Genomic DNA, 22,482 nt, shown 5'->3' on the forward strand with positions numbered 1-22,482 from the left:
GTAATCCCACTTGCATAGAAAATGGAGAGGTACTCATTTTTTTAGTTTTACATTTTTTTACAAGTGCTACAGGCCAGTGTTTGTGAGAGGCAGGCTTCGCATCTACTGTTGGGGTGGACTACAAATTGGCATAGCCTTTCTGGGTGGTAATTTGGCCATGTGTATCAAATGTCTTAAAAATAGGTCACACTTAGTCATTCCACTTGTAGTACCTTATTTTACAGAAGTAATCCCGATGGACACAGAGATGTATATACAACGTATTCACATTGTTTCTGACAGGGAAAAGCAAACTGTCTAAATAGAATTGCAAAGAATCGATTAAGGGCCTCCCTGGTGGCGCAGTGGTTGAGAGTCCGCCTGCCGATGCAGGGGATACGGGTTCGTGCCCCGGTCTGGGAGGATCCCACATGCCGCGGAGCGGCTGGGCCCGTGAGCCATGGCCGCTGAGCCTGCGCGTCCGGAGCCTGTGCTCCGCAACGGGAGAGGCCACAACAGTACCACACACACACACACAAAAGACAAAAATTAACTGCCCTCTGTATCAATGTATTAATGTGCTTCAATCACATATGTTTTCATGAAAGTTTAAACATAAAATCACCTTTAAGATCTAGGCCATGGGATCTGCTCCATGCCATGTCAGAACACACCCCGTTAAGTTTACTTAACTTGTCTTACGTGTGATAGAATTCTTTATACCTTGACAAATAACTAAAAGGAAAAAAAAAAAAACCCACACACACAATAAGATGAAGAGCCTATACATTTGTCAATCTTGACTTATTTGCTTTTCTTGAGTCAGTTGGAGGTTTATAGCCACATTCTCAAAATCATTAACTACAATCTTCCCAAACAGGTAATTGACGAACAGATGCATTCTAAAACTTGTCAGTAACAAAGCGCTATTCCAGTTTACAGCAACAGTTTAATTCTACTTAGATACTAAAACTGAATACACTGAATACTGCAAACGTTATTCCCAACCACTCAGCAAAGTACTACATACTTTTTCAGATATAGGAAAAAAAAGAAAAAAAAGAAAAAGCATACGATTCTTCCTATTTTCATTTCCAAAGATACATCCCAATCTTAATGATCAATCAGCGATTTCAACGTCAACTATAAACCCAGTATACTGCTGCTATGCAGTGTACTAGAGCAGTAGAAGAGAGAGGACCTCAAACCCTCTGTTCCCTCAAATTCAAAGGCAGGCTTCCTGACCCCTCCAGACCACTACTGGACACAGGGAAGGCACACTAATGTTGCAGGACCCCAACCAACAGTCACCTGCTTTGTGATTACTTCCATGACACACCCTCACCAACACCACTGAGTTTGCTGCTCCTACGGGACGTTACGTGTATTTCCTATTTTAACACATACCACAGGGCATCATAATTATGATTGCAGATAGATGTTCTAACAATTGAAAGAGAATGATGACTTTTTTGCTCTTTACATCTTGCTATTTCCCGTCCCATAATATTTCTTGAAGCGAAACCATAAAATATAGACAAACACAAAAAACAGAAAATATACAAAACGTGTGCTTTGCACCTTAACGCAAACTTAAGTAAAATTAGTTCTGACAGTATCCAGCATGACAAACTTCCATGGTACAAACGAGAATGGACCAAGGTTTGAGCAGGTACAGGAGACAATCCAGGCATGAACAACACCAAGGCAAGGTAGACAGGAAGTAACATGGTGTGTAGGAAATCACGAGACCAGTCTGATGGGAAGAGACTTAAACAAGACTGAAACTCACTTTCTAAACCTCCATCTCCAACTGGACAATTCGCAGGACACAGGTGCACCAAAGTGGCCAATTTATTCAATCCCTTTAATATGCAGGAAGAGTTTAAAATTTTACTGGTTTAATTTGCCCCAAAAGCAACTCTCAACAGTTATGGCCTCTGTCGTCGGAGCTTTGTATGAAATTAAGTCAAAGTGTGGAGCTCCTTTGCCTTTTTTTTTTCTCCTTAAAAAAGAAAAGAAACAATTGTTCCGAGTAAAAACAAACATATTCCGAAGCATGTGTACATTGAAAAGTAAAGAAACTTTATTAACAACTTCATAAAAACTGACTTAAAATTTTAAAAAGAAAAAAACATGTTTTGAAGTCCTTCCGACTGGAGTCGTGTCTCATAGTGTCCTTTCTTTACAGAAATAGTCGTATTAGGACACATATGCACAAGGATTAACACCATGACACACTGTACACGGCGGGCCCCGGCGAGCTCACCAGTCGTCGTCTGAGTCCAGGTCTCTGGGGAGGATCCACTCCACGGATGAGCCCAACAGAGTCTGAAGCTCGTTCGTGAACTCCACCAGATCTAAGAGCTCCTTACTTTCTGGATTACAGGACTCCAGGTCTTTGGGGCAAGAGAATAAGAGACTTGCTGACACTTGCCGGCAGAACTCGGCCTCCGCGATGGTGACGATTTTCACATTTGGGAAATTGCAGCGGAATATGCAGGAGGACATTTGCAGTTTCTTGAGCAGGTCTGAGAGCAACAGCCAGTTACGAGGCCTACACAAGAGAAAGGACAGTGGTTTGAGTTTCCAGCAAAATTAGAGGCGCTCCCAACTATGAACTACCCGTCTCCTGGCGGTGAAAGGGCCTGCTACTTCCACTTTGATTACCCCACCCCCACCCCACCTCTCACTGTCCTTAGAAGGTCTACTTCTTCTTCTTTTTCTTTTTTAATTTTATTTATTTATTTATTTTTGGCTGCGTTGGGCCTGTTGCTGCGCACGGGCTTTCTCTAGTTGTGGCTCGCGGGCTCTAGAGCGCAGGCTCAGTAGCTGTGGCGCATGGGCTTAGTTGCTCCGTGGCATGTGGGATCTTCCAAGACCAGGGCTCGAACCTGTGTCCCCTGCACTGGCAGGCGGATTCTTAACCACTGTGCCACCAGGGAAGCCCGGAAGATCTACTTCTAGCGGGGGAACTCTGGACTCATGTGCATGTGTTAAGAGGCCACCTAGGGCGGATCAGCCAACTTAGACAAAAGCAGGAGCAGCGCCCCTGAATGAGCCTCGTTGCAGGCCACCACAGTGCTGCCTTGGCTCTGGTCACAACTCAGGTCACCCCTCTCCAAGTAAGTGCACCCCGTTCTAGTCACTAGGGAAAACCAGTCTGTATGCCAACCCAAGGGAGATGGCAAACACCTCTTGGACCTCTCCTCTCCTCCGGCCCTCACGGAGAGAGCATGAGAAACACTCGAGGTCACCTGGCTTTCCTTTCCTTTCCCACACCTCCAACCCGCCCCTCAATGCTGCCGGGAGTGAGGATTTTTCGAGAAGGGAGGTGGTACAATCCTTCCTGATATCCTGCCACGCTTTATCATCTCTATCCCGAATAGAATGTCACCACAAAGGCAGACACGTTCCCAGCCTCAGAGTCCAAGGAGGATGCTACTCCTTAAGCACCGGGGTCAACACACAGCAGAGCAAGGTCTCCTGATGTGTTCACTCCGAAGGGTTGGTCATGGGGCACAGTGGCCCGACCGTGGGGACAAGACTCGATCTAAGCAAATCTGAAGACACATAAGATCCCAGGTGCCACATACGGCTTTCTCTAATCTTATACGAGAAGAGGGTACACATCAGTATCGTCCCGTGGACCTCACGCGCCTTGGAAGGCCCCTATGGTAGCCGTTTGGGGAGGATCCCTTCCCCAAGAGTTTACTGACTGAAACTGCAATTGCAGTCGCTGACTCCCGTGTCCTTTGGGCTCTAGGGGTGTGTTCCAATGAGGGCAGTTGGCTGGGGAGCCCTCCCACCCCCCAAACTTTTCTGGAAAAGTTCCACTGCATTATGTGAGGTCGGTGGACACTTGGTGAGGAATTCACTCACCCCCCAACCCAGCCACCCTCATCTGCTGAAGGGGATTTCTAACTCCTGCCACCCCACAGAGCAGCTGGGCTGGCTCTCGACCACACGCTGGCCACGCTCACCCCTGAGCGACGGACACCTGGACGTTATAACACGGCAAAAGGGGGTCTTGGGAAAATTCAGATTCCAATAGGTCACCATAGGCCTCGTTGCTGTCATCCCGGTCCTCCGGTCCTGGGGGATTTGCTAAAACATCGTAACCACTTTCATCATCTGGTTCTAACCGGGGGGGCAAACAAGAGAGAGGTCAGTAAGCTGGAGCAAGATTCCAGCTGTTCGCCAAAAAGGACCCTGGAAAAATTCTTTCCCAAGCAAGTCCTGCTCACAGCACCACCCCCACCCCCACAAGCCCAACTGAAACGAACAAGGCTGCTCAGCACACACAGCTGCCAGAGAACTCCGAAGAGCAACCGGGGCTACCGTCGTCAGGAGCCTGCAGGTTACTTAAACAGTCTGGAGAGAGAGGGGGAGAGAGAGAGAGAAAGAGAAACAAGATAACGCCTGCTGGTAAGAGGCAAATGCTGCTGGAGTTTGGGAACATCTCACGCTGGGACTGGTGTCACCTCCTGACAAGTCCCACTGCACACGCCTCCAGGTATCTGACTGAAACCTCCCCACGCGTCCACCCGCCTTCCTGAGGGACTGCCCGCCTCACCGCCCCAGCCTGCCAAACAAAAGCTAGCCTGGCTAGCTAAGAGTTTTCCAGCCCCCCACCTCGCAAAACTCAAAGTATGTATCTCTTCTTTGACAGACTAACGTTGGGCCGCTTTTCCCAGTAAAGGGTCACTTAGAGTAAACGGGGGGTGGGGGTAGGGGGAACCCAGGTGAAAGGCTGTGAAGTCACCGTCTAGATGCTTCAACAAGACCGTGTCTTGACCTCTGCTGTACCTGTTAAGAACTTCTCCAGAAGTTCGCTGTGGTTCACTTTCTTGATGGTTCTACCTGAGTACGTAGCCAGGGTAGGATCGGCACCATAGGAGAGGAGCAAGCGGACAATTTCGAGATGATCATTCTTGACAGCATCGTGGAGAGGCCTAGGAGAGGTGCGGGGGATTACACCTGTGCACGCGACGCTTGCTTCTAAGGACACGGGGCAAAATCGAGCGTGTGTGGCCAAGCCTCGTAGGCGCGCTATTTCACCGAGGAGGTGAGTGTACGGTCGCTGCGACAAATTACTCTGTTATTTCAACACATAACCCTTTACGGGACAGGTGAAGGGACCATCTCAGGCCTAATTCTTCAATGCAAATCTCTCTTAATGCATGGCCCAAGGAGGAACTCAGGCCACGATGAAAACGTTTCCAATGAACTAAATAGTGACAGACTGTAAGAAGGTAACATACGGCGGGCTGGGGGGAAGAACCCCAGCACCACGGAAGCAGATACGACAAGCCATTGTTACACCATTACAAACAAAACCCAAAAAGTGCAGTTTGTAAAAGAAACTAGGGGCAGGGCCTCCCTGGTGGCGCAGTGGTTGAGAGTCCGCCTGCCGATGCAGGGGATGCGGGTTCGTGCCCCGGTCTGGGAGGATCCCATATGCCGCGGAGCGGCTGGGCCCGTGAGCCATGGCCGCTGGGCCTGCGCGTCCGGAGCCTGTGCTCCGCAACGGGAGAGGCCACAACAGTGAGAGGCCCGCCTACCGCAAAAAGAAAAAAAAAAAAAAAAAAAAGAAACTAGGGGCAAAGTGGAACCTCTCCTGAAACCAATTTGGAGATAAGTGATCAACCCTCTCGCCCAGAAGCAGTCGACAGGCAGGGCGAGTTCTCAGGAGGATACAGAGTCCTCCTGCTCGTGTCCACTGGGGTCAGGAACACTGTTCACAGTCCCATCCAGAAAGGATGCTATTTGGAAACCATGAACCACCAAATACCTTACGGTTTTGCTCATTTTATGACCGTCAGGAAAGCCCCAGTGCCCTGCCTCGTGGTGGCATCCCAGGTACAACCAGGAAGATGCTTGGGCTGACTCAGACCTGGGCCTCTGGCCAATAAACCGAGGTCAAGGACAGAGTGGGGGCCAGGCCCGGGGATGTGGGTGGACACGGCAGGTCCTATCAAGCCAGTTGCCACTGGACCTGTCTGTACTCCTGCAACTTTCAACTCACATATATGTTCAAGATTGAGATTCAACAGACGCTGGTGAAGAGTCCAGGGTCTTAAAAGAGAACACCCCTGATTATTCATGCAGGCTCAACATTTTCAGGGACTTCTGTCCATAAGAGCGTCACAGACTTTTAAAGTTCTATGTAAATTTGCCAGAAAGATCTGTCCGATTCCATTCTAGAGGACTCCGCCACCAGTGTGCTTACATGGCACTCACTCTCCATCTTTCCTTCTGGGGTTCCCCGCACACCCTGAGAACCACTGCCTATGCCCCAGCAGGGCCAGGCCAAGAGCAAGACCGCCACTGACCCGGTTCCATCCTGGGCACTGCAGTTGACATCGGCGCCATATTCAAGGAGGTGTCGTACGATGTTGAGCCAACCTCTTGCACAAGCCTCGTGCAGGGCACAGTAACCTGCGTTGTCGCGGTGGTTCACATCACAAATCTTGTTCTCCAGGCAGTACAAGACCACTTCCTACGGGGAGAGGAGAGGAGAGGAGAGGAGATACCATCAGACCACGATACAGTGAACCTTGTAAGCGTGACCTCCCCATAGCTTGGCGGTGCCCACTTTCAAAGGCATACATCCTCGGGGCCAAAAGCCCACCATGGCGCGGGCAGGCGGCAGGCATCCTGGTGGGGGGCGAGAGTGCGTGAGAAGGGCGGGCTTGGAGATGCAGACAGTGTTGTCTAAGGCTCTGCTGCACCAGTGGCCTGGCCATGGGCAAGTTACCCTTGAACTTCTCCAAGCTTCCACAGGGCTGCTGAGAGGACGCATTCGGATAGCGATGAAAGCCCTCAGCCCAGGGGCCGACGTGACCAGTACAGAGGTGTCACGGCTGCTAACATCTTAGATGACACATTGCCAAGCACAGACCATTCTCACTTGATGGGTCTGTTCGGTCAGTGGCAGTGGACGATAACACAAGTTTAGATCAAAGTATGGATGACCAACACTTAAAGAGAGCTTAAATCAGCCGGAGAACATTCCCCAGCTTAGAGAAGCAGGGACACCCAGGTCAGCTACATCCTCGCGCCCCTTGTTAAGACCCCAAATCAGAACCTGGGCCTCAGATGCTCTTGTCTGTACGTTAAGTAGAGTTAAAGAGAAGCTCTCCCCCTCCATCCTCGAGGAATGACACAAAATGCCTCCAATAACCCCACCCTCTATTTTGCCTCACTCCACCCTCTCGAGTAAATATGAAAATTTTAGACTGATTCTGCCCCAAGTTAATGACAGGAACCTGATACACCACAGGCTGCAACCTCCACATTTCAAGAATCAAATAAAATGGTCACCGCCCCACCCCCCACCCCGGAGATGTTCTGTGTCAACACTGTGCATTAGAATCACTGTTATTAACCTTCTTTCTTTGGCTTGTTAAAATATTAATATGAACCACTCCCAGTAAGCAGAGCAGGAACTTATTCAATGTTTTATTACCTTAAGAAAGTTTTCAGACACATCGAAAGCATTTGCCACCAGAAAACACGTTATACTGTTTATACTGGGTAAGTCGTGCCCAGCAGAGAGCCGGCAGGTTCTGAGAGCTGGGAGTAGGCAGAACGTGCATGTGGCCCAACACATGGTCTGCAGGGTAAGGGGGGATGCGATGGGGTCAGAACAGGCCTCCTTGTGACATCTCTCAGGTAACTCATCTGTTAAACCCAAAAAGGGCGTCATTCTAGCCGCCCATAAGTGCGAGATGGGTTCTGTAAAGCCTTTTATGCCCTTTGGAGGACACGCCAATCAAAGGTGACCACTCACTTGGGAGCGAACTAGAATGTTCCATTTGCTTACCACGTGAACCCAATGGGGCATGCTGGTAAACCTGGCCATCGGTGCCCTGTTACTTCAGGTCACTGCAGCAGCTCCCTTCCAAAACAAGAGGAGGAAGAGAAAAGGCACGCCCACGAATGCGTTTCTCCGTTTACATCCCAACCTGCCAGAAAGCCCACAATCCTCTGGGCTCCCAGGCCACCTGCCCCGAGCCCTGGTATCCAGGATACCGCATGAAGCTGCTGCGCTTTTAGCAGGCCCTCACTAGCCAGACTTGAGTGGACGGCTGCAAGCTAATGAGTTGTGTGCCCCAGCCAGGGAGAGGCCCTGTCACGTGGCTCTGGGATCAGGTCTGAACGCCACCAACTGCTGTGCACACATCAATTTACTCAACCCAGGGTTTATTTGCTGTGACAATCATGGCCTTCGCCTGGAAACCTTCATCACTACTAGGGCAGATTCAAGGGTACCTAGAAATGAAAGGCCGTCCAAGCTGGTGGGTAAGTCAACTCTCTTCTCCTGGAAGATGGCAGCAAAGGCAGCAGTAGCCCCACGGCCAGGTCAGACTTTTGGCCACGGGCTGTCCTAACTCAACCACGTTGATCCCACTATTTACACAGTGCTTCTCATTTCCCCAGATGAGGACGTCTTCTGTCACCCACAGGAACCCAGGAGATAGCAGGAAAGGAAGGTAGTACTATCCTCATTCAACACTTGGAAACTGAGGCCCAGAGATATTAAACCCCAAGTTCAATTAACATGAAGTACTAGACCTATAACTCAGGTCTTTGGTACCTGGTCAGCTGGGAAGATTCAAAAGGCCCAAGAGGGCCCCAGTTAGAGGGATGCAATCCAGCTGTGACGAGCATCCCACAGGCCTTCTCTGTTGGGGGTCAAGTGGGCTAACTACACTCTCCTAGCTAGGAGGGTGATGGCCTCTAAATGGATGGCAACCGTCGCCACCAACACTTTCTCTAACTGACAGTGAAGAGGCGGGGCGAGTCTGTCGACGCAACACATTCCTTGGTTTATTTTCTCCGCTAGAAATAAACGGGAGTGTCTGAAGGGCAGCCCAGCCATTCCCGAGCAAAGTCAAACTGCTTTTGTCGGACAGCTCTCTGTTCAGCGGCTATAAACCGAATGCCACTACCCGCAAAATGTAACCATAAAGGCCATAAGCCCGGCGTTGTGAGTTAATTAAATGCCTCATTAACTTTTTAAAAAACATGACTTATTCAATTCATAGAAAATTTAACCATCACCACTAAAGGCACAAGCATGTGGTTGCACACTGGCGTTTTAGCCTAAGAAATAGAAGCCTTTTTCCCAGGAGGGAAAGGTTTGAGATCTTTGGCCAAGTGATCTATTTAACGCGGATCTGAAGCCAGAGTGTGTTTCTAAACCTCCAGAACCAGATTATCATGACATAAAGCTCAGACAGCCTTTATACTGCACATGGTATCTTTGGCTAAGCAGAAGAAAATAACCAAGAATGCTAAAGACAAAACTTCAGGAAAACCCTCCCAAACCACACCCTTATCTGCTTAAGCAAACTGTCCTTCAATTTTAAAAGGTTGAAGCTGCCACATCTCCCAACTGGGCCATCATCCCAACATTTAAAATTCTGCCCAGAGAAATCCCAGAAAGTTGGATTCAAAGTTGAAAGCGTTCATCTACTTGTCACAATGTTCAGCATCAACACTGGTGATCTGTGGAATCTACATATTGAAATTTACATTTGAAGAAAAAAACAAATCCGACCCTAAACATTCCCAAGGCTTCCTGTGCAATCAAAGGCCAGGTAGCCTAAAAAAGTATGGATCAAGTGCCCCTTGGCCCAGGCCTCAGAGCCACCAAACCAAAATGGAAACTGTCTTAGAGGACCAACGAGGGTCTTTTGACGTCTCTGGTCCCAAAGGGAGGCTGCTGGAAATGATGCCAAGTTCACAGGTGGGGCTCGGAGCCCCGCCCTCCACGGCGGGTGCAGCAGCACCCCGCCACCCCCATCTCCAGCATTTGCTGGAAGCGGGAGTCTACTTTTTCAACCCTAACCCAAAAGTTGGGGTTAGGGGTCTCCCCCACCACCTCCAGCGTTTGCTGGAAGCAAGGAGACTATTTTCTCAACCACAGGGGGTCTAGCTCAACACTATGTGCAACATCTGCTCTGTCCTCCCAGGCGCCCGCTCTCAGCTCTTGGGAAACCAACTGGGTGCTCCTTGGACTTCACCTGCAAGTAACTGCGCTAACTACCAGAAAGTGCTCTCTAGCTAATGGAGAGGTCTCCAAGAGACGTGTAGATATACACAAGAGCACATTCAACCCACAACAACAACAAAACACCCCCAAACTAAGCATAGCCCTAGTGCTTCCAACTTCCCACCCACAGTCAGGCCTTAGGGCCAAGGCAGGCACACTTCCAAGGGCTCACGGCACTATGGACCGGGGTGGGGGGACACGACGGGAGACGGGGGACAGGGGCACAGAGCTGGCTGAGGGTGTGGGCGCCAGGGCTCCGGGCCAGCCTGGGTCCTGCCACCCCAGTGCTCAGCCACACCTCCACGCTCAGCCTGCTGAACCGCGTTTTACTGTCACCATTCAACTCCCAGAGGGCTGATGCCAGCACAGAAAAATGCCTTTGCCCTGTGGGCTATCACATCACAATTGCTACTGACGAGTATGGTGGGGGAACTGCACAGGGCATGGAGAGGCATCTGTCTCACAGAGGTTTTGAACTGTAAAAAGGGCAATTCCAGTGTGAGCCAGTCTTGCTGAGGAGCGTGGTGGGCTGTGGAGCACTGCTGGATTGCTACCTGTACGGGGATCAGCTAACCCCTCTGAGGCTCAGTTTCCTCATCCGAGAGTGGGCTAGTACTCGTTACTCCCAAGTGAAGAGGTTAAAAGGGTGAAAGGAGTTACTACAGATCACACGGGCTTAGGCAGACATCAGCTCTCTTTCTATGTTGCTCTAGCAATAGAGGCCATCACTGTCATCAGCCGTGCTGGGTTGGGATACAGCAGTGTGGACAGGGAGTTTTGTGCAAGGCTCAACCCCTGCTCCCCGCCCATCAGCCCTCGGCTCCCGTGCCCTCTCAGAAAGAGACTGCTCAGGTCTGCCCCACTCCCACCCCTACTCTGCACAGACACTTCCCACCCGCTACCCCACAGGGACATCACTCTGCCCCAAACAGCACAAGTTAGTAGAGCTAATAACTACTCCCCTTCTTGCTATTCAGAATCCAAAAGGGCTCATTAAAATTCCCCTGGTCGCCAAGCCCTGGGTTAGGTCAGATTTTATATCAGAGATAAGTGAGCCGGACTGGCCAAAGCAGCCTACCTGCCTGAACGGGAACGGAACATCAGAGAGGCCTGCCTTTCTTTTCACACCACGACTGAACAAGCCACCAAAGAGCCCGCAGTGTGAGCGGGGCCAACGCAAACACCCTGCTGGAACACCCAGCCCAGCCCGCCACGTGGAGGGGGCTGGGCTCTGAGACCCGCCCCCCATCCCCAGCCAGTGTGTCCCCCACCCAAGGAGCAGCAGCCGGCGGATCCTGATCCGGGGCACCCACAAGGATGCTCACCTCGTAGCCAAGCCGGGAGGCCTGCTGTAGGAGGGTCTCGCCTGCGTTCTTATTGACAATAAGTCTCCGCGCTTCCGGTGGCATCGGGCGGGACTGGGTGGTCTCTGGAGGGGAGCTTGAGCATGTCAGCTGCGAGACCTGGGAAGATGGTAACAATTGCTGCAAACGGTCCAAGGGCTTCTGGTCCTGCTTGGCCGGCGAAAGATCATAGTCGGAACTGGGCTCGGGCCGCTCCTGAGTGGAGGAAAGCACTTTTCCTCCTCTCTGTCTGAGGGAGGCGGGGCGCGAGGAAGGGGCTGCATTTTTACTCGCTGGAAACTTCACCGCCACCCAGGAGACAGGTCCCCTAGGAAGGGGCAGTGACATTTTTGGGGGAGGGGTTCAGGAAAAGGAAAGCTTTGTCCCCAGAAGCAGAGAAGTAGGCAGGTGGGATGTGCCTGCACAGGCCCGGGGGGCGGGGGAGAGCCAGGGGCAAGAGGTACCTTGCCATCCGCATTGTCCACGTAGGAGTCCCCTGGCAGCGACAAGCCCCACCTGGGCTCCTGAGGGATCAAATGCTTGGTTTTGCACGGTCGCTTCGCGGATGGTTTCTCGCTGTTGTCGGTGTATTTCTGCGGCAGGGGCGAAGGCTGCCGATCCATTTCTCCGTCCGTGCACAGCACATCTGTCAGGGGGAGAAGCAGCGGGCGTTACACAGTTGTAGCCGGTGAGGAAAGAAAAGCCCATTGTTAGCACTGATCGTTGGAGCAGATTCAGTTTTTAAAGATATACCAATTATGTTTTCAAAGCACTAATATTTTAATTATCCCACATTCAACCGGCAAATAGGCTAACCCACGAAACGCCAAATGGCAAGTCGCTTCAAAGGGCCGCAAGAGAGGGCAGAAGCCAGCCCTTCGTGCGCTCCCGTCCCCACCCGTGGGGGGCCTGGGTGCTTGGGACAGGGCGACTGGGGACAGCCTGAGGCTGGAATGAGGGCACTGACAAGCGCCCGGGGTCACCCAAGACTTCCCTTCCTGCCCAGCCGCGGGCTGGGTGATGAGGAGCAGCCCAGGAAGTCGAGCTCCCGCCTCACTGTCCATTCCATAAGGAAGTGTGCAGGCTGAAAGGACCTCATGAAGAAAACTCCCCGCTCGCCACACGCTACTCTTGTCAACTTGGATGGCGCTCAGGTCCCCTCCAGGGCCGTTTCCCACAGAGGGCGAGTGATCCACCCTCCAGGAGCGCCCCCCGCCCCGTGTGTACCTTGTTCATTGTCACTGCATTTAAGGGACTCCTCCAACCAGCTGCTGTTGCTTTTGCCCTCTGCCCTTTTCCTGCCAGGTTTCTCTTCGGAGATGCTATTGCCCTGGGGGGTGACCGCAGGCTGAACCGCCTGGGTCACTTCCGTCCTGCCCTGCCGGCCAGGTTTGCTCTCTGCTCCCCCCGTTCTCTAAGGTGCAGCAAGCGGCGCTGCTTTCTGGGATGGAGCCCTGTTAATTCAATGCACACCTCAGGTTGGTCAGCTCACTATAATGTGGCTCTTCTAAGTGGTTAGAGGAACTGTTTGTCATTTCCCTCTCAGGCCAGTCAGCTAATGGAGAAGTAACTACAAATTAATGAAGAAGCCCCCCGGGGAAGGGGTGGGGGTGGGGAACAAACTGTCTTACACATCACTAACAGGGGTGGGGGGAGGGGACGGGTGTGGTCACTGTGTTGGCTGGAACTTGTCACCAAGTCTCGGGAGGGGGCCTATTTGCCTTTGGCCACCTTTGGGCTCCAGCCCCTGCACCTGGCTTTGGGGGGGTGGGGGGTGGGATGGGGGTGGGGGGTGGGGAGGTGTGAGTGGCTCCCCCCAGGGCTCCAGGGTGGGACTGGAACTTTCCACTGCTCCGCTCCAGGACTTCCGTAGGGTGCCCTGCGGGCCCGAAGCCAAACCAAGCTCACCTCTGGAGACCCGTCTCCGCTTGGCTTTCAGCAGAGAGTCCTCCGGGAGCCCAGTGGTCTCAGTGTGGTTCCTATCGCCAGACACCTTGCGCTTTCTGTTCAGCCGGAGGGTGGGGCTGCGTGACGCGTCCGGGGCCGCCTGGTCGGCGGGGGACTCTCTGGGGGGCTCCGTGTCCATGTCCTCAGGAAGATCACTGTCTTCTAGGGCTTCAAAGCGGTCAGCTTTGCTTCCATCATAACACTCCCCTAGGGGAGGGGAGACAACCCGGAAAGGAGGGAACAAAGGTCACCAGGAGCAGGCAGGACCCCCATGCCCAAGGCAATCTGCTACCAACAGACCGCCCCCCTTTGGAGACCAGGGGCCTCACACGCCGGAAGCACAAAACCCTCAGAAAGACGTCCCGAAGGAAGGACAGCTGAACACAACCAGCAAAGAAAGCAGAAAATGAGGCGCGTAGTCCACTCACAATCCATCCTTCAAGGGTCAAGGTGAGGCATCTACACCATCCGTCTATAGGCATGTGAGATCACTCCCTAACTGCTTAACTCTCCAAGGTGGCTTACTTTTAAAGGGGGGTGAGTGACCTCACAGTAAGATCCAACCAATCAGGGCAGAGCTACAAATGACTATGGAAACAGCTGCTAGTAAACAAAAAAGGCTGATGTCATCAAGAGACCAAATAGCCCCCAACTGCCATCTACACAGACATAGCACCAATGTTCACTTGGGTCAGCAGGGGCGAGGGTGAAGAAAAAGGGTAGGGAAAGAATGGTGGGAGGCTGGGAAGCTGGGGAGACCAAGGCAAGAGGAGCCTGGCAAAGGGAAAGGAAAGGCTTCCTGGTGCACACACAAGGGTCAAGGGCAATTTCAAAGAACTCAACCAGATTGCTACAAGTCCGTCTGTCCTCTTTCCACACCCGTGGGGGGAAAAGCATTTCACTGCCATCGAGGGGCTGCTCCTATTTCCTGTCTAGGAAGAAGGCCCTCAGTGACACCAGTCACCCACCTGGCACGTCTCCACGCCTTCCTTCCCAGGCAACAAGCATCTAAGGACATTTCAAAGACAAGACTCCAACCCCCTTCATGGGGGTGGGGTGGGGGGGGTGCGGCGGGCAGGGCTGAACTGCTCACACCCCAGCTCCGCCTGTGTTGCTCCTGGCCCCTCTGCTCAATCTAGCATCCACTTGGGGCTTTTCCTCCAATCAGCCCAGCCTAACATCACTCCTCACTTTTGCTCTAGCCAAAGAAACAGTTCAACTGCTTTGCTAGTCACATTGTTTCTAACACACAAAGAATTCCATAATGATCACTGTGCTGTTAAAGAGTTCCCCGAAGATGACCCTGTGTCCATCACCGGCCGGGGGTGGGGGTGGGTGTATGAGTTTGGTATTTCGTTAACACCTGAGCTAAGCTCCCACAGCCCGTTTTTCTAGATGAAATCATGGACACACCCCTCACATGCTGCTCGCATTTCTCCTCCTCTCCCTACACCACTTCAAGTATCACTCCCACTTCTGCCCAGCCGGCTGGTCCCCTGATCAGCCTCTCTTGGGGGCATTCCCAGCATTTAATGGCAGCCAGTTGTGGGGATGAACCTCACCCTGGCCTGGGCTAGCCTAACCTGTGCTCTCAATGGTGGAACACACTTAGCTTTTCTCCAAGGGTATCCCAAGGTGGGGCAGATCCCCATCTACTCTTGCCGGAATGGTGGAATCACCCCAACCGCGAGGGTCTCCTGCCATGGCAGCAGGAGAAACCCCAAACACCTGGCCTGTGCTTACGGGTGATGCAGCCCAGGCTACCGCAGGCCCGGTGAAGACGGCGTGCTGCAACTCTCACTCCGGCTGCTCTGTGACCCTCTTAAGCACTCGGGCAGGAATGGCGCCGCTTTACAACTCGGCCCCCTTCACTTGTAAAGTGGGAATGTTACTGCTAGCCTCCCTCCAGGGGTGGGCTTCATAATCACGGGCCGGGCTCAGCACAGAGAAAGGCTGGAAAAATCCCTTTAACCAAAAGATGCCAAGACTTTCAGACCAGCCTGAATCTCAGGCCTGAAATGTAGGAAATTTTAAGAGGTGAGCCCTGCTGGTTACACCATTGGACTTCTCTGGTCCAATCTGGTCCAATCAGCCTTCCCTAAAAGCTCCGTGGGAGGGCATCCATGGAGGAATGGATGGGCTACCTTAAGAACCCCCATGTCCAATTTGAAAGTTTCTTTTTCCAAACTAGGTCCATCCACCCTTCCCCCAACCCCGGAGCCTTTTAGGGCAAAGATCTCAATTCCCCTCAGCTAAGGCCCCCCAAGACCTTACGCTAGTGTGACCTTACCCAGGCCACTAATAACCCTGAAGGACACCCACCCCGACTGCCCAAGATGCCCATGGCCACCAGCTATGGGGTAGAGGCTCCGTGTCACTTGGAGCTTCTCAAAGACTGTTCTAACCACGACCCACAGGAGGATGACCCTGGAGGGCAAAGGAGATGGGGAGATAAATAGATACACGGGGATCCTAACCATCAGGCTTTGCCATCATTGCTACTTTTGGCCCTTCTAAAAGTGGGAAGCCATGTGCCCTTCGTCACCCAGTCTAAGCAAGATGTGAACGTGGTCCCTGCAGCATGGTCCTATGACTCACAGCACCTATATCCCAAATGCATTATGGTTGTACCACAGCATCACCTCACAGAAGCATCACCACAGCAACATTTACAAGTCACTGTGGCAGCAAAGCACCCTCACCATGGTTGAGCCATGCCCAGTGAGGCCTAAACGAGGTGAGAGGGTTCTGAGTCGCTGGAAGGCTCCCCAGGATTAAAATCCCCTTCTCTGTAGCTTAACTATAGCACCTCCAGTCAGGGCTAACCTTGTTCAAAGTTACACCCGCTACACAAGGAGTGCAGGGACCTCTGTTCCAAAGTAGTTTACAAACGTGCAGGTGCTCAGCTGGAAGAGAAGTTCCCTGAGCAAAGAAGTTTCATGAAGCCCCTCGACTGAGGCTTCCTCCAGCTCCTGGCCAGGCACTGCCACTGAGCAGGTCCTAGGCCTGTCCCAGCCAAGTGGTTGGCAAGGGAGATGGTTACTCCAAGGTTGAGAAGGAAGGGACCAATGCCTCCTTGCCCCGCCCCATCTTCAAATGCCACTGAGGGTTCCTAGTGATGAACTTCCAAGTCTGAGGAACCTCCCAACTCATTTGGTGAACTTCCAAAATAAAAATTTCACTCAGCCACCCATGTGATCATAAAGAATAAATGAGTATCTCGGCCACTGTGTTTTCAAGTTAATTTCTTTTTTAAACAAGCCCCTAGCAACAAGATGCACCCGCACCAGGACAACCAGGGCCACGCAAACAGCACCCACCACCTTGGAAGCTCCTGGTCCCTCCATGGGTAGGGGCTGCCTCAGAAGGGGGGAGGCATCTTGAAGGCATCCTGGACCCTCTCTGTGACCCCTGCCCGCCCCAAATCCCCGCCCCAGCTCCCATGTGCTCACAGCTCGGCTCTCGGCCACACCGACACCCATGAGAAGGACCTGAGCCCGTATCAGCTCAAGACATGATGGCCCAAGAACAAGAAGGCCCGTTCATATCCAGCTGAATGGAGTGAACACCTGCTGGGCCTTGGACGTGGAGGCCGTGGTAAGAACAGTGGCCCCTTCAGGTGACCTTTCCTGACCAGCTAGTTACAAACCCCACGTCTCTACAAGACAGAGGGTGGGTGGGGAACCCACCTCCGTTGCCCCAACCTTTCAAACGGAGCCCCTCACCTTCCCCAACCCTACTCCTGCCCTCCCATGGTGGCGATTCATGGCTCACTGGGCCATGTCCCGGGTGCTCCAGGAAGAGACCCGTCGGTCGGTCTGAGATTGGAGGCAGGCGGTGGGGGGAGGGGGCTTTCGGAATCATCTGGGGCTCAGGCCCTGCTCCCCATCAGCCACACCGAGTTCTCGTCTCCACGCTCAGCAGGAAAGACTGGGAAGGACGCACACAAACGTCTCTGGGAAGAAGGGCGGGTGAGGCCACTGAGACGTGAAGGGCAGCGGCCACCCTGGGTTTGGCCACGTTGCTGGAGAAAAGGGCGAGAAGACTCGAGGCTGGTTAACTGCCCGCTCCCTTCCTCCAGCCTCCCTCACCGTCCACCCACAACAGGCAGATCCCCTCCTCAGAAAAGTGCAGCCCCGTGAACTTGGCCTTGCCCACTTTTATCACATCTCTCTGAGAAACTTCCCCAAGAGCTGAGTTATGAGGCCACTCGGGAGGGTAAGGGCTGCGTGTCAGCTGTGAGCACAGGCAAGGAGGGAGGCCTGGACCCTCCGTTTTTCATTCCAATCCCGAGGGGGAGGAGCTCAGAATCGGCTACTCCAGGCACATCAAGAGCCCCATCCCTCGGGTAAGGCCGCCACTGACTAGCCCCAGAAATCCCCTTCTACGGGAGCCACGTAGGACAAACCGGTCCCGGTGTGGCTTACCCAGAACCCTGGCCACAGGCCTTTGTCTGACCCCAAAGATGAGCTGGGGGAGGGCAGTGCTCCAAGCAGCACAGAGAAGCACACGCTGTGGCTGACCACAATTTTCCCAAACTGCATCAGGCACCCACGACCTAAGCGTGCGGGCGAACGCTGACCCTACGACTGGGTCCAAGGGCCTGGGCCTCCCAAACGTGCCCACCACCCCCGACTGTCCTGTCTCAGGAGGATTTCACGCCCACCCTGTCCTCGACGTTCACCTAGGTGCCCTCACTCACCATCACCGGTGAGGTTTCTGGGGTCCGGAGCAGGCTGCAGGCCACAGGCCACAAGCACGCACACTGAAGAAAGCGGGAGAAAGACCTCCACTTGCTGCCAACACATCTCATTAGCCCAGGAAGTCTCGAGGGCAAAGCCCGAAGTCAACCCCAGTGGGGGAGCAGCTGATGGGACCGCAGAGTGTGACTCGAGGCAAACACTAGCTTTCTCTCCAATTTGGCCTCCAAAACAGAATACACCCCGTCTGGTAGGAAGAACGCCCTCGTTGATCCCACGCCCTTGGAGCGTGCTGTCAACTCCTAATGACTGCAAACAAGCCTGCCACAGAAAATAATTATGCTCGTCTTTCTGGTGCCTTCATCAGCCCTCATCTCACTTTAACGAAACCTCTGCCTTTGGAGGGAGAATCCGAGTACTCTCCACTCCCTCCCACAGGAGACTGTCACTCTGGAGGGTCTGGCTCTGGCTGCAAGTGTCATTCCACTGCTACCAAAAACCCGTATCCGTACCTGCTCCAAAACAGAACACATACCTGCTACGCTGGAGGTCTTGCACCGCCATTCCTCTGCTCTACTGTATCAGACTATTACTAACTACAGGACTAGCATTGCTCCGGAAAAAGGAGATGCGTGCCAGGAAACAGCATTTCATAGGTGCTTCACTCATGGATGCCGCAACACTCAAAAGGACAACCAGCCTTGCAATCCACAGCTGGGAAGGGTGGCCAGAGCAGCCCGTTCTCCGAACAGCTAGCACCCAGACGCTGGGCCGTCGGAAGCGTATTGTTTCCTCTCACCTCCCTCGGCACTGGGAGCGGAACCGCCCCGTTCCCACCGACGTGGTACCACACGCGAGCCGCCTGGGTTCACTTACATCTCTCACTGTCGTTCTGGTCGGCAATGGCCTCCTCCAGGGCGACCGACTTTGGCTTTTTGTCCTGACTTCCTTTCAGCCTTTCCCAGTCAGCGGGGCTGAATTTGCGCACCTCGGAGTCTTTGGTCGTGGGGTGGCCACCTTCTCGCTCTTTCATCTCCAACTCGGAGAAGCGCATCACTGCACGCTACAAAGAGAACGGAGATGGAAAAAAGACACACCTTACCACCAAAGCTATTTCACTGCCCTTACCTTAAAGGAAAGTATCTTCAAAGAAAAGTTTGCCCAAAACCAACCACAATTTATGATACGACTGAGATATTTTAAAATTGAACGATAAAAACGTAAGAGTGTCTATGTGTAACTAGTCACACACTCTTTCTTCGTAAAGCCATATGTATGTAGAGATATATGTGGTGTGTATGTATAGCCATACATACACTGTGGCATACAGACAGACATTCTCTTTCGAAGGTAAATAAAACAAAACAAAAACACAACGCAAAGAAAGCGAAACAAAAACACAACAGAAAAGAAAACAAATGCACAGTGAATAAAGACGACCATGGCCCACAAACTTCCCTTTGTATATTTGGAAATGAAATTTAACTCAAAAGGTTTATGTAAGATTCTAGTAATAAAAATTTGAAGAACTGACCTCACAGTAAGCAGCGGGTAGACATAAAATACTGTCCTCTTGTAATCCTTCCATCTATGTCATTAAAATGGGCACTCAATGGATCATTTAAATAACTTCATCCATTTTTATAAGCATAAACCAATTTTTTTCTTAACATTGCAAAACAATTTGGCTTTATTTGTCTTTTAATTAAAAGTAAAATATCTTAAGGAAATTCCTATACAACATCTATCATTCACTAGCAAGTTAAATACATACTCTATCCCTTTAAGCAAGGTTTGTGTTTTTGTTTTGTTTGTTTGTTTTTTGGGTGGAAAAAAAATTGCACGAATCTCACAGACATGCGGCCGCTACACACCTCCACCAAGTATCACGTAAGGCATTCTAAGCAGCGCTTTTAGGTATATTTGTTAACGTACAGTAACGGCAGAGAAATCAAAGCGATTGATAGGTAAATGTCATGCAGTCTTTTAGACATCCTTCGCAATAATTAAAACTTCCGTTATCAGCATTTGAGTGGAGTTCGCTTAAAATCTACAGAATAACTTAAAGTATCCACTTACGTTCCCTTACTGGACACATTTCAAACATTTAAATTATCCTAAGCTTCATTAACCAAATCAGCCCGGTGTCCTGCCCTATCATACCCCCGGCCCCCTCCTCTTCACACATTACAAAAACCTGACAACTGGTCAGGCTCCTGAAATTCGGGTGGGGGGGGCTCACCTGCAATGCCCGCTGCTCCCGGCCGAGCTGACTGGAGTCTGCGTACAGTCCGGTAGCGACACACTTGAACCGGGCACCCACGTAACCCGCGGAGTTTGCGATTCTCTTTGCCAGCTTAGATGGCTTCGGGTTCAGAACTTTGCCATCGGTTGATCCTGCCTCGTCAGCTCCGTCTTTGGTGTAGGTGGGGGTGACGTCCACACTCGGTGGGGCACTGCCCACGCAAAATGGTCTGGGATCCTCTTGGGTTTTCCCGAAAGTGACCGCAGAGCCGTCGCTCCCCAGGGTCGGCTCCAGGAATGGAGTCGAGACCGGCGTCGCCAGGTTCTCCTTGTTGGTTACCGCTGGAACATTCTCCTTGCTTAAGCTGGAAACTGGCTGGCCCGGAGCCTGTTTGAAAGTATAGGCTTCGTGGAAGTCACTGATGCGCCCCAACTCCTCTCTCAGGGCAATGAAATCCCGCTGTGGCTGTAGGGCCACATTTTACTTTTTTATTTTTAATATATGTTCACATGTTTCCATAAAGGATCCAAGGTGCCCCATAACGTAAGGACACACAATATTAGCTTTAAAAAAACATGAAAAAAAAAAAAAAAGGGAAATCATGATCCTGGAAATGGGTTGTATCCTTTTAAGGGGTGAGAATAACAGAATGAGTGAGCCAAAGATTTGGGAAAGGATCTCACATTTCCAAATGTCCAAATCTTAAAATTGCACCAAGTGGGAATGTAGCTGTGGCAGTATTAACCTGAGAGAGCTCTATGATCGTTGTCTTGACTCATCACTTGCTTGCAAGGTTATAAATGACAGGGTAAGTGAAGGAGGGCAAGTAGACAGATAAGAGTCATTTCCTCATTCTCAAAAGAAGGGGCATCACCTAGGGGACTCCAAAATCCTACAGGAATCATCTGGATATACTAAATTTTCTAGGTGGCAAAAGTATGTCATTTGACCCTAGCAGCCAGATGGAACTTAGAAAAGTAGTGAAAAGCTACTCAACTGAATGCACGTCATATGACTACGAGCACGTCAGTGAAAAGTTCAAGGGAAGATGCTGTGGAAGAGCAGTTCACCTTGTGCTTGAGCGTCCTCAGAACGTGCAATGGGAGGTGCAGCACCTGCTCTGTCTCACAGGGACCCTCCAACCTCTAAACGCATCTTTCCTGGGAAGCTGAATTCAGAAAAAGTCAATTTAAAAACAAGATAGGGCTTCCCTGGTGGCGCAGTGGTTGAGAGTCCGCCTGCCGATGCAGGGGACACGGGTTCGTGCCCCGGTCCGGGAAGATCCCACATGCCGCGGAGCGGCTGGGCCCGTGAGCCATGGCCACCGAGCCTGCACGTCCGGAGCCTGTGCTCCGCAATGGGAGAGGCCACAACAGTGAGAGGCCCGCGTACCACAAAAAATTAATTAATTAATTAATTAATTTAAAAAAGATAAAAGTCTCTAGTAGAGAAATTGTATCAGAGCCTAGTATTAAGAGCTGTAGAGCCACAAGTTTCCCATGATACAGCCTTAGCAGAGGCTGTTAAGGCAGTGACAGAAAATTTGTACCAAGGGAAGTAGCAGAAGAGTTTGCCTACAATTCACGAAAAGGATCCCTGCACTTGGCCTGAAGGAAATCAGCAAAATTTGTAACAGCTTGTGTATTTGTATGCGGGATTGAGAATGAATTTAATTTTTTGATTTCTCTGAATTATCACATAAGATTCAGAAGATGCTCTCTCTGCCTAGAAGCCACCCCACTGGGATAACTATGCCTACGGAGTTCCTTTGCCTATGACTCCTACTTGCTAACAGACTGGCAGCCTGGCCCCAGGGCCTGGTCGCTGCTCCCAGTGCAATGGTGGATATGGTGTCAACGGTTGCAAAATCAAAGCCCCTTACATCCTCTCCATGCCTCGGTCCCACCCCCCACCCCACTCACCATCGATGTTCAGGAAGGGGAAGGCGTCCTGGATGGGAACGTGGTGCTGTGACTGGTCCAGCTCATCTTCCTCATCTTCTTCATCCACATCATTATCTTTCTCATCCCAAGGAGCAGATCCAGTGGATCCTACCCGAGAAACACACACACACACACACACACAAAGGTCAAAAGTGAGGCGCTCACGTTGCACTGTCATCCCTGCAGCTGACCCACTGTTCAAGCTAGGCACTGCCAGCACAGAGGTTCCTTGGGTTCAGTGTGCACCCTCAGTGCCAAAGAG

At 51.7% G+C, this 22,482-nt stretch overlaps 1 protein-coding gene and 1 pseudogene across 2 annotated transcripts in view; both read right to left on the reverse strand.

The window, feature by feature from the left end:
* Positions 1-22,482, reverse strand: part of LOC309808894 (centrosomal protein of 78 kDa-like) — a 981,446-nt pseudogene that overhangs the window by 369,829 nt on the left and 589,135 nt on the right. The gene's annotated exons all lie outside the window — the stretch shown is intronic.
* On the reverse strand, positions 1,863-20,757 carry LOC309808074 (BCL-6 corepressor-like; the record flags this gene model as incomplete). Its single annotated transcript, XM_082628081.1, is given in 14 exon segments — positions 1,863-2,536; positions 3,963-4,119; positions 4,789-4,934; positions 6,315-6,481; positions 11,368-11,622; positions 11,850-12,037; positions 12,040-12,101; positions 12,564-12,792; positions 12,795-12,860; positions 12,863-12,940; positions 13,294-13,539; positions 18,909-19,095; positions 19,567-19,620; positions 20,275-20,757. Coding segments are annotated over 14 exon segments (2,610 nt in total), but the record flags the coding sequence as incomplete, so codon positions are not given.

The sequence above is a fragment of the Mesoplodon mirus genome (genome assembly GCF_964341445.2).
Source record: "Mesoplodon mirus genome assembly, chromosome: 7".
In the NCBI taxonomy this organism is placed as follows: domain Eukaryota; kingdom Metazoa; phylum Chordata; class Mammalia; order Artiodactyla; family Ziphiidae; genus Mesoplodon; species Mesoplodon mirus.